Source organism: Mytilus trossulus, unplaced genomic scaffold, assembly GCF_036588685.1.
Source record: "Mytilus trossulus isolate FHL-02 unplaced genomic scaffold, PNRI_Mtr1.1.1.hap1 h1tg000085l___fragment_1__unscaffolded, whole genome shotgun sequence".
Classification (NCBI taxonomy): domain Eukaryota; kingdom Metazoa; phylum Mollusca; class Bivalvia; order Mytilida; family Mytilidae; genus Mytilus; species Mytilus trossulus.
The window spans coordinates 4554928-4566755 of NW_026963295.1; the positions used below are offsets into that span (position 1 = coordinate 4554928).

At 31.2% G+C, this 11828-nt stretch overlaps 1 protein-coding gene across 1 annotated transcript; it reads right to left on the reverse strand.

Moving 5' to 3' along the window:
- Positions 1-3260: 3260 nt before the first annotated feature.
- LOC134699866 (fibrinolytic enzyme, isozyme C-like) lies at positions 3261-8786 on the reverse strand. The gene is made up of 7 exons (XM_063561272.1): positions 8711-8786; positions 8202-8266; positions 7112-7266; positions 6401-6479; positions 5221-5395; positions 4165-4319; positions 3261-3434 (listed from the first exon to the last, which is right to left on the reverse strand). Exons 1-7 carry the CDS (start codon positions 8751-8753, stop codon positions 3261-3263), a joined length of 846 nt encoding a protein of 281 aa, XP_063417342.1. The 5' UTR covers positions 8754-8786.
- Positions 8787-11828: the final 3042 nt, after the last annotated feature.

The window sequence follows — 11828 nt, forward strand, 5'->3', positions numbered from 1 at the left end:
AGGTAAAAAATATTTTTGAGTGAAAGTTCATGAATTGTTTCAGAGATTTTGACAAGAACAAGTCCATTTGACTTAACGACACATATAACTTGATAGAAAACAGTTATTTAGTCAATAAATTGTTTAGAAAAAAAAACTAGCATTAAAGAGTTGAGTGTTACTATGTATCAGCATTTAGATACTGGTTTGGTATTAACCTGCGTAACAAAGATAGGGGTGTGCATTTACAAGCATAACAAATTACATACCAGTGATTCAAAACATATATAATAGGGTTTTTCCTGGAAAGCTGTATTATGAAACTAGAATATTATTATACAACATAACATTTCATTAGTTTAAATTCATTACTAAATAAGTTGTGAAAACTACTAATTTGAAATATTCTTTAAACGCTATATTAATTCAGACCTTGAAACTGGTATTTGCTATTTCAATATATTCAAAATAAAACGTATAAATCATTTTGTTATGGTGGTAAATGTAACCCATTTCACATGAGCCTTGATTTAAATCTTGTGTTTTTCTCTAATTAAGACAACAGTAGTATACCGCTGTTCAAAACTCTTAAATCCATGGACAAAAAACAAAATCGGAGTAACAAACTAAAACCGAGGGAAATGCATTAAATATAAGAGGAAAACAACGACATAAAACTAAAATGTAACACACACAGAAACGGAACGAACATCAGACATAATCCCACGAGAATAACAGATATAACATCAAAACCAAATACATGAATTTGGGATAGACCGTGCCGTGCCACGTCTTATCGCAAGGTGAATTTACACTCAAAAATAAGAAAAAACAAACGACAAAACGTTAAAATGTAATGCAATTTTTAAGATGACTTTATACAACACTAACCTCCGATACGTCCATACTTAACCTTGTCTTACAAAAAATGCTAAAACATGAAAACAACTAAAATGATGTAAGTAAAAATTTGAAAAATGACTAGATATAGACACAGAAGAAAACAGCACTCTCTCTCTGCTCAGTTGAAATTTATGTTTTAACAGTGTCTACATTCAAATTGTACCCATTATTTGAGAATGACTGATTTATCTATCTTTAGCATAACAACTAATACTTAAATGGTGTAGTAGACAGTAGATAAAAAATATTTCGAGTTTGTACAAAAAGAATTGACACATTTAAAATTTGTTGTATGCAGCGCTATTTTTTTCACCTTTTTTCATATTTGATACATCAATTAGCTTTATAGAAATATATATATACGATGTAGCTAGATGTGTCCATAACTTGAATACGAATAAAATGTTGCCTTATGATTTTATTGGATAATATTTTACTAGACATTACGAACTAATTCTATAAATCGTTGAAATTATGCAATAATATGAAGCTATAACATAAATACATAACTATCTAGGAATATACCTTCTTATACACACATTTTGACTATTATTTAATTCATTTAGCTTATTATTAAATATAATTGTGATTAACTAATTACAGATGTGTGTGGTATGCAATCACCATGTGAAAATGGTGCGACATGCCAGAACCAAAATGGAGGTAAAGGCTTCATGTGTAATTGTAAAGCAAACTATTTTGGTGACACTTGCGGGGTATTGATTGGTTGATTGTTGTTTCTTAACCTTCAGTCAAAAATGAGACATGCATGGTTTTAACGAGAAAAAATAAATAGAAAAAGTTAGTTCAAAAACTTAACAAATTAGAATCAATCCCTTTTCCGTTAAAAGTTACACATATTATTTGTTTCCTGCAGATCAATTGTGAACCATCAGAGAAATTAAATTATGTGTTTGTTTATATGCATGTATCTGTTATGGTTATGATTGTCATTTTTCAATCTTCGACCCTAAGCTCATCCAGTATTCGAACTTCAGTTGGGGTTTTTTAAATCCACTAAATATTAAGGTCAATTGATAGTTATCAAATGTACCAGTATTATAATGTAATACGCCAGACGCGCATTTCGTCAACATACGACTCATAAGTGACGCTAAGGTCAAAATAGTTAAAAAGCTAAACATGTAAAAAGTTGAAGAGCATTGCGGACCCAAAATTCCAAAATGGTGTGCCAAATTTTTCGCGGCTAAGGTTATCTATTCCTGGGATAAGAAAATCCTTAGTTTTCCAAAACATCAAAGTTTGTAACAGAAATTTTATAAAAATGACCATCTAATTGATATTCATGTCAACAACGAAGTGCTTACTACTGCTGATATGTTCAACGTATGAACTACTTTGTGAAGTTGGCAACTTTGATCTTTCCTTCAAAGTATTTGGTTTCAGATAATGTGATCTTACTAAATATTTAACACGCCCTACTAAATATTTGATTTTAATTGTAATATTAAAACGTCGGTTCGTTGAACAAAATAATGAATAACTTTATAAGGATATTGTTTTTTTTAATTTAAAACGCAAGACTCGCAGGGCGTGTTAAATATTTAACAATTAACTATCGTGGCTGGATAAATATCGTTTTGCCGAAGATTTGGTGGTGAAATGTGTTTCTCTTTTGATATGCAGAATAAATTGAATCCTCCCTTTTGAACAATCTGTCAAAAGATGCATTCTGTCTATGTGACGTCACAATGCATTGCCACATTTTGTCATGACGTAACAGGAATTCAGAGGAACACTTATTTAAGGATGTATGTTGAAAAGAATTATGTACAAACTTAACATGAAGATTATGATATATATATTACGAACCAAATATGTGTCTTCTTGCACAACAGTTGTTTGAAGTCGGATCACTATGGATGCTATTGTTTTCGTTGCCTCGTTTGTGCAGGCAATCTGATACAAAGATTACTGATACATTTCACACATGGAGTTGTACGAAAAACCTATGATACACAAGGTTTCGTTCATATTCCTTTCTAAAACCAGATGAAGTTTATTTAGACTTTCGATTCAAATCAACAGAAGGACAACATGATTGTCTATCTCATTTTCTAATAAATACAACCAGGAATGTGACAGTTGTTTTCAATTATTTTGATGCGCTTAGGCACTTTTAAGGGATATTTGTGTAGTTTACTACAAAATTTGTCTTAAATGTGATAATATATAGTGCAAAGTAACTTGGTAGTTTGATTTTTTCATCTTTGCAATTAAACATTTTTAATGAAAATGGTAATTATTCAATAAATAAATATACTCTACAATCTGTTTAAAAACAGTTAAAGTAGTCAGAAATTAAGTGAAAGTATCAACTGTTCAGGAATATTTTATTACGTATTGATATTTAGTTATCAAACACCCGATACGTATAGTCTGATCCATGAGAGGAATGATGTTACTCGTGTATACACACTTGGGTAATCAGGCAGACATCCAGTAGACTGGGACGATATAACCCATGACGTCACACCAGCCACGTACGTCTGACCACTTACTGTACATGTCATGGGACCACCACTGTCACCCTTGAAGAGATAACATATCTATGTATTATCATTAAATATATTTATATAATTTTCTTTTCATGTATTTGTCTTTAAGGCAAGACACTGATTTAAATGAATGACAATATATTTGAATCATATTCACTGATTTTTTGTTAGAAATGAAAACTGACAAATCATATAAAAATATCAATGAACATAAATTTGACATAACTTTGTTTATATGGATAAAGCCATTTGTAATAACATTCTCCTACAAATTGTTCACATTTTTCTGGTCGTTTTTTTTTATAACGGACTACACGGTTTTGGTTTTTCTCATTGTCAAAAGCCGTATGGTTGCCTATAATTGCTTATTTTTACTTCATGTGAACTATATTGGATGGTTGTCTTATTATCACTCAAACTTCATATCTCCTTATTGATACAAATTAAGGTATCAAGTTATTAACAAAACAATTTTTTGTCAAAATAACCTTAGAATAATTTTGTTTGAGGATAAAGCATTATAAGAAATGTATGATAATGACGTTAGGATAGCTCGATGTTTCTTGTAAAAGATATTTAAAAACAACCCATTCAATGTCTGAAATCCTCACCGTATTGTGACGCATTTTGACAATATTATCATCATCATTACTTTTTTTACATTCATGCATGCCTCCATTTATTGATATATTTGTTAATTATTGTCTTGTTTATTTGTGATAACTGATTTCTGTATTATTTTAACATATTACTAGAGACTTACATTACAAGCACCGTCCTGTGGGTTACTGTTTTGGTTGTGGACACAGATGTGACTTGACAGAAGGTTTACTCCACTTATTGGTGACATGTAATTTGCACACTCAGTATTACGAAGGGCAAGTGTGTTCAGTTTCTGTAGGATAGTTGGTAAACCACCTAAATAATGTTCAATAGAAGAAATTCATATAAATTTTATCAAATGATAAACACAAAAAGGTTCGAATCACTCTAACATAGTTGAAACTAACAATTTCAAAAGTTCATTTTAACGATGCGCTTTTCAGGCACGCATAAAGGTTAACTTTTTTTTTAAAAATAGTGTTTTGTATCTATGCGCTTAAAGATATGATCATAAAGGATCTAAGAACAATGTCCAAAATTATCTAAGGTACTCTATAACAGCTTTAACAAATTATTGTCCTGTTGACACCATACGTGTTTCAAACGCCGTTTTTACTTTAGATAAGGATCGTACATGATTTAACTTATTCGATGTTTAGTTGGCAATAAATAAAGATGTGGTCAATGATTGTTGTCTCTACTCTTAAAGAAAAAAAGTGTTTTATTCACTGGTTTCAAATTAGTTTTGATTTGCTTTAAACCATAAATGTTTCCTTTCAAAATCTTAAGTGTTTTAACAATACCTGTTGTGAATTCCGTGTGAGTATCAATTAGAGCAATGTAAGAGGATTGAAATTGTGGATTCGTACAGGATTTCATACGTTATATGTTAATCATTTTTTCCCAAACATTAGATAGCAAAATTATTTGATGAATCAATAAGCGTTTGTTTTTTCATAAACCAATAAAAACTGGTCATTGGTGAATGCTACTGAACTAGCCTTTCAACTCAGTAGTTATGAGTTCGAAACCAAGCACGTAATAGGTGCATGAGTTCGATTCTTTGAAAGTGTTACGGTCCTATTTTGTCGGTCCTCTCTGGTTACTCTGGTAACAACAATAAAAAATTACCAACCCGATAGAGCTAACAGTTTTGAAAGGGACGTACGTTAAACGCAAACAGCCAATCAATATACAAAGATTAAAACACACTTACATGTTCCACATGTTCTTCCCCAACCAGTGATGACACAAGATGCACTCTCGAATAGTTGTCCTGCAGGTGGAAGTGATATAGGAGCAACTGTTGAACCAAATGACAAAGATGAACTCAACTCTATCAAGGATATGTCATTGGAAATAGTCCCGCTGCCATCATTGTAATTTGCATGCTAAAACCATATTTGGAAATGATAAACTAGATTTGTTAAAGTTTTCTATCATTGGTAACGATAACTGTCCCGCTGTCATCATTCTATTGTATAAAAAAGATGATGTGGTATGATTGCCATTGAGACAACTATCCTCAAAAGACCAAAATGACACAGACATTAACAACTATAGGTCATCGTACGGCCTTCAACAATGAGCAAAGCCCATACCGTATAGTCAGCTATAAAAGGCCCAAACAAGACAATGTAAAACAACTCAAACGAGAAAACTAACGGCCTTATTTATGTAAAAAAATGAACGAAAAACAAATATGTAACACTTAAACAAACGACAACCACTGAATTACAGGCTCCTGACTTTGGACAGGCACAAACCTAAATAATTTGGTGCATGTTTAAACAATATTTGAGTCTTATTTCAAACTTCACAACAACGGCATATGCACATTGAAGATAATGTTTTCTTGCAAATATAAAGGTATCAATATCTAGCAAACAATTTGGCTAAAATCAATTTTACGGACAGAATGTATTGAACATACATTCAGATGTACATTTTGACAATTTGTATCGTATTTATAACATATGCAGTGTGACTTTAAGATGAAGAACAGCAAGACACTCGTTTTTTATTTATTTTTTTGGTCAAGAGAGGCATTGTATTGCTGGCATTGATATAAATTTTATGCAGAAAACGATTATCGCAGACTTTTCTTTCCAGTCATAAGAAGTCGATCCTCAAATGAACAGATGTAAATGAAATACGAACAACAAAAATTTTATTCTCATCATTTCTTTCAAACATATATCTACCAAAAGTGATTAATATTTGTTCATTTTATAGTTATTTAATAGTGATGTTGTTCCTTTTTTGACTTGTTATATATCATATGCTGTAGTGTATTGAATCATATAACATGATCTATCGCCCTGTAAGATTAATCGTTGACTATTTATTCATTCATTTAATATTTCTACTCAAAAGGGAAAGTGTGATATACTCACATTGATTACTCTTCTAACTTGATATCTCTCCCCGTTGTTTCGGTTAGTGTTTCCTACTCTGATTGTGTAACCTGAACCTCTGAAATAGAAATGAGATATGCGGATAAAACAAATCTTAACGCATATCTTACTTAATTATGATTTAGTATACCAAACAATTACGATGTATTCAACAAGGTTAAGATCGTCCCAAAAAAATCAAATCATCAAAATAATTCTATAAATGTTGCAATGACTTTTTATATAAAGAAAGAAGTTGTAATATGATAGACATTGAGAAAACTCTGCGCTAGAAACAAAATGACGCAGAAGTTAACAACGATCAACATCTATTGAACCTTGAAAATGCCACTGCGTTTCGTAATTCAAAGCATTCTTTATATTTTCAATTTTCAAAGAAGAAACGCGTACACAATAATACGCTTTGCATCATTAATGATAGTTTGATAGTTGTCTTTTAACTCCTCCTAACTAATTAGTATTTATAAAAATGAAAAACCCCACAAAAAAAACTCCCGAGGGAAATTTGAAACGAAACGAAACGAAACGAAAAGTGAAAAAAAATCAAATGGCAAATTCAAAAGCTTAAACACATGAAACAATTTCAACGATACCGTGAACTTATTTTTCATAGATCGTACTTTTATTGATATAAGAAAAATACTCACACTATTTTATGTTCTGAAATAGTAAAATGTATAAGATATTTACTGTGTGCAATGGGCAGCTGTTAGAATCCATGTATCAGTCAAAATGATCCCTCCACATGTGTGACTGTCACTGGACGTTCTGAGGGATACCTGCCATGGGAAATCTGCGATGTCTGCATTCTGTCCCTGGATGATTCTGCTGGTATTTGTCAAATGCTATGAAAATAATAAAATGGCAAATAAGATATTCTTGTTACACTAGGAAAACACAAATGTATTTGTCTATATAGATACTCTAGATGTATACCCTCATAACTAGGAATAATGCCATTTACATGTATTTAGAATTAACAAAACGTTTGACAGACTTTTTTCATTTGATCGGTTTGCTGGTTGCCTAAAGTCATTTTTCATTTGAGAAGACTGCGAAGACAAGGACACTTTAAGTGCTTCTGTACTTCTACAGGTTTAGTTTTTTTAAATGTCAATATGAATAATCGTTATTGTTGCATTATTTACATTACTCTTTTTATAAGTAAAATTTATCGTGTTTGAAAGGACGTATTAATAATTAACTACATTATATCAAACTCTTTCTTTTGAATGATTTCGAAAAACAAGTGGATTTGAAGTTCCTTAATAATGTTTAGGTGCGACAAGGGTTGAAGTAGACCCACCGACTATTAAATTATAGTTTGCATTTCTGTAAATATAGACAATGCAATTTCCCATAGGAAATCCTTTTGTCGCTAAAATTGGGCCACTTTTACTATGAAGTTTCGTGAAAATTATATTTATATTCTTGAATGGAAAATTGAAATGCACTTATAGTTTATTTAAAGATCAAAATGTAGGGATGTGCCGCATATTTCCAACATGCCCGAACTTCTAAGACTTTAAACTAATAATTAAATTCTGTACTATCTCTTCACTTTTGATGACCCTTAAAATTCAAAATTCGACACAACCATGTGTATATAAACATTGATTATATTCCCAAGTTATGTCTCTTTCAGATAAACACTTAAAAATCATTTCTGATAACCAGTACGTACAAAAACACAAAAAATCTACAAATAATATATATCGCCCAAAATGAGGAGTGGTTTGTGAAACAGTTTTATTTACAAAATGCAAACTAATATCTTCACCTTCAGACTGTCTTCATTCATAAGATCTTTTCCAGGTTGCCAAATCTGTAAGACCTCGGCATTACCTGAAATTTCAATTTTAATATTAAAAACCAGGAAAAGTATGTTTACAAATAATGACGGAGGCCTTTTTGTGTGCACAAGTCTTATTATATCAATTATATCATTTACTTTCTTATTCAGTAGAAATATGATCGAATGGGAAGTTTCCTTAATCCTTTTTATAGAAGAACACATCGAAATATTTTTGCGAAATTATCAATTTATTTTGCATAATTACGAGAAAAACATGTAACATAATATATTTATATATAATCAAAAATTTAAAAAAAAATGAACGGAAGGAACTGTAAAACACACACATGCATGACAAATCGACATACAACATTCTTAAAACAAAAAAAAATCTCTTTGAAGAACAAAATATCACGAAAACGAAAACAAAGTCAATAATTTCTGAATTTACAGTATGCTGTACAAAGTATATATAAGAAAAAAATGTACATTACCAATAACTACCACACAGAGAAGGAGGGCGACGGTTTGGATCATGATTCTGTTCGGATTGACTTCCACCAATGTACATCAATCAAGCCTCGGACTTTTATATCATTGCGATATTAGGAGAACGTGATGCTATCTGTCTTCTGCGTGTTTCCCAGCTACTTCAAATGACAAATTTATATTGCTAAACAAGTGAAATATCAAACGATAGCATTTATTTGAACTATGATACAGGTTTAAAATACACTTCTAGTCCTTCATATCTATTTTTAGTAACTTTCATGTCGCTTGTTCACACCACATGTTAAATTTCACAGTTATAAAAAAATCAAATTTATGACCTGACTGGTCATTTTTGTTATCTTTATCAATTGCAAACATTTAATCTATGGAGAACAACCACAACATATCATACAAATCAGAGTTTTAAAGAAGATGAATATAAAGACAATTACAGCACATAAACTAGTGGATAGTTATTTAATTGGATTTCTATCACATTTCATTATTAATATAAAAAAAAGAAATACTCCGAGATAGATATTTACTACAATTAGAAAGATAATTCCAAAACAAATTCTATCTAAAACTTTTTAAATCTCGTTTTAAATGTCTGTTCTTATTTTAAAGACAACTGATCATCGTCATTCAAAGTATTAACACAGTGAAATCGTATCAGCTTGATTCGCTTATAGTGTTAATCGATTCCTGTAACTTTCCTGTTTTTATATAACATATTCTCATCACTTGTCGTCCGTCGTTGTCGTCGTCCGTCATAACTTTCTACAAATTGAACTTCTTTGAGAGAACCACTGAATGGAATGGAACCAAACATGTTCCTTATGAGGAACTGACCAAGTGTTGTTACTTTGAAACCAATCCATCATCCAAGATGGCCGCCAGCGGAGGAACTAAGCTTATCATAGGACACTATGGGAAATACATACAAATGTCTTCTTTTAGAGAACCACTGAAAGGAATGATACCAAATATAGCATATAAAATGTTCTTAATGAAATGCTGACCAGTGGCGGATCCAGAAATTTTCATAAGTGGGGGCCCAGTGACTGACCTAAGAGGGGGCCCGCTCCAGTGACGCTTCAGTGATTCCCTATATAAGCAACCAATTTTTTTCTCAAAAAAGGGGTGGCGGGCCCCATGCCCCCCTAAATCCGCCTCTGCTGACAAAGTATTGATACTTTAAAGCCATTTTTGAATGTTCCTTATGGGGTGCTGATGAAGTGCTGTTAATTTTTTGACATCTTCCTGTTCAAAATGGCCACCAAGATTTTTTATTAAATAACAGGGCAAATATTAAACAAAAATTTGGCCCAATCATTATTTAGGTATCTGTTATGATTTGTATCTCTTTTTACATTATTTCCAAACCAAAGTAGAGCCAGGTGAGCGACACGTGGCTCTGGTGCGCCACTGGTTTCATTTGGAAATTCGTAGACAACCTACATGAATATAGGGTTACACGAACCCCAGAGAATATGAGTCACGTGCTGCGGAAGGATATGCAATTCCTGTTCCATTAATAACAGTCATTTTGCTCATCGTTACAAGTACTAAAATGGTCAAGAGTTTTAAATTTGACATAATATAGCATTGTTTGAGTTCTTGCGTTATCGTCCAGTGGCTAGTAGTACATTTATAATTAGGACGAAAACAAATCAACGATTAATTCAACGGGATGTACATGTAGATCTTGTATTGACTTGTTCAAACGAAGCACAAAGGTCAATTTCGGAAATTTAACTACAGCAAGAACATTGGTAAGCATTGTCAAATCTGACAAAAGAATAAAACTATTACATAGAATATTCATTGAAATCTATTGTCTTTTCCTTTTTCTACTGAAAAACGATTACAAACACTATTTTTTATGTTTTTTCACCATTTAGGAGAAATGTTCAAAATACTCGAAAGATGAAAAAACAGTCGCCCGATGAAAGTTAAGTTGTTTGCATCATTGTCCTTTGGTTTTCTTTAAAAATTTAACTTATTAGTAATCAAATAACATCTTTTTATATGTATATATATACAAAACATGAATCAAATAACCTTATCTCATTAACATTCTTTTTAAATACCAATTTTGAAGCAACATGTCTTTAATTTTTATCGTATATCTTTAGTTGTGAAAAAATAGAAAATAATAATTACTAGTAAATTTAGTATAGGTTGCTTTACCAAGGTGTTTGTTTTAAATTACGCATTAAGACGTCTTTGTGGATTGCTAAAGCTATAGAAATAAGAAAAGCACAAACAATATTCAAAACTCATTCTGATAATAAATGTCGCTTCCGAAGTTAAATTTCATCTCACTCCATTTACTATAAAATATAAAATTTGTAAGTTTAATGATCAGACAAAAAAATGAAATAGACACATAATCTATGCATAAATAAGGATACATTTATAATACCGAAATATCATATATTCGATCAACATATGGACACTTGAAGTAATTTATATTGACACCGATCCCTTGGTGTTCCGTACTAACACCCGCCAGGAGCGCATGTCATCTCGGCTTGTAAGCTGACAAAAAAAGAAAAAGAAAACATTATTTAGACATGTCGAAATCATTGAAATTAAAAGAGTTATCAAATTTTGAAGTAACTTGTATCAACTGTAATTTATGCCTAAATATTAACCAATGATAACAAAGTGAAAAATTGGGAAAATGCCGTTTATTAATAAACCGAGTTTAAGCTTGTTTTAACCGTCTTTACGAAGCGTAAATCACTAATCTACATGTACATAGTTTTATCTCTGAGGTATAGATTATGCAACTTTATCGACAAAAAATTTAAATCAATATCAATATCCAATCTTCAACTTTTTAAACATTCAGACATGTAGATAATAAGAGGAAGTAAACTAACAGGAAGAAAGGGAGAAATATGTTGAGGCTTTTAAAACTTATTCTTCTAGCTACCATAATTTCCTTTGCATTGTCAAGTAAGTATTTAAATTACAATATTATTTCTAGATAAACAAATAGCTAATATAAGTATAGATGATAATTATATGTGCAAACAGAACTTTTTTCATACATAGATAGTGCAATAAAAAAGAAGTCACAATCGGATCAGTAATAATGGTATTGTAAAT

Coding starts and splice junctions, on each gene's coding strand:
- LOC134699866 (XM_063561272.1), bottom strand. CDS start 8,753: ATGATCCAAACCGTCGCCCTCCTTCTCTGTGTGGTAGTTATTG. Junction 8,267..8,710: donor TCTCTGTGTGGTAGTTATTG/GTAATGTACATT, acceptor TTGAAATTTCAG/GTAATGCCGAGGTCTTACAG. Junction 7,267..8,201: donor TGAATGAAGACAGTCTGAAG/GTGAAGATATTA, acceptor TTATTTTCATAG/CATTTGACAAATACCAGCAG.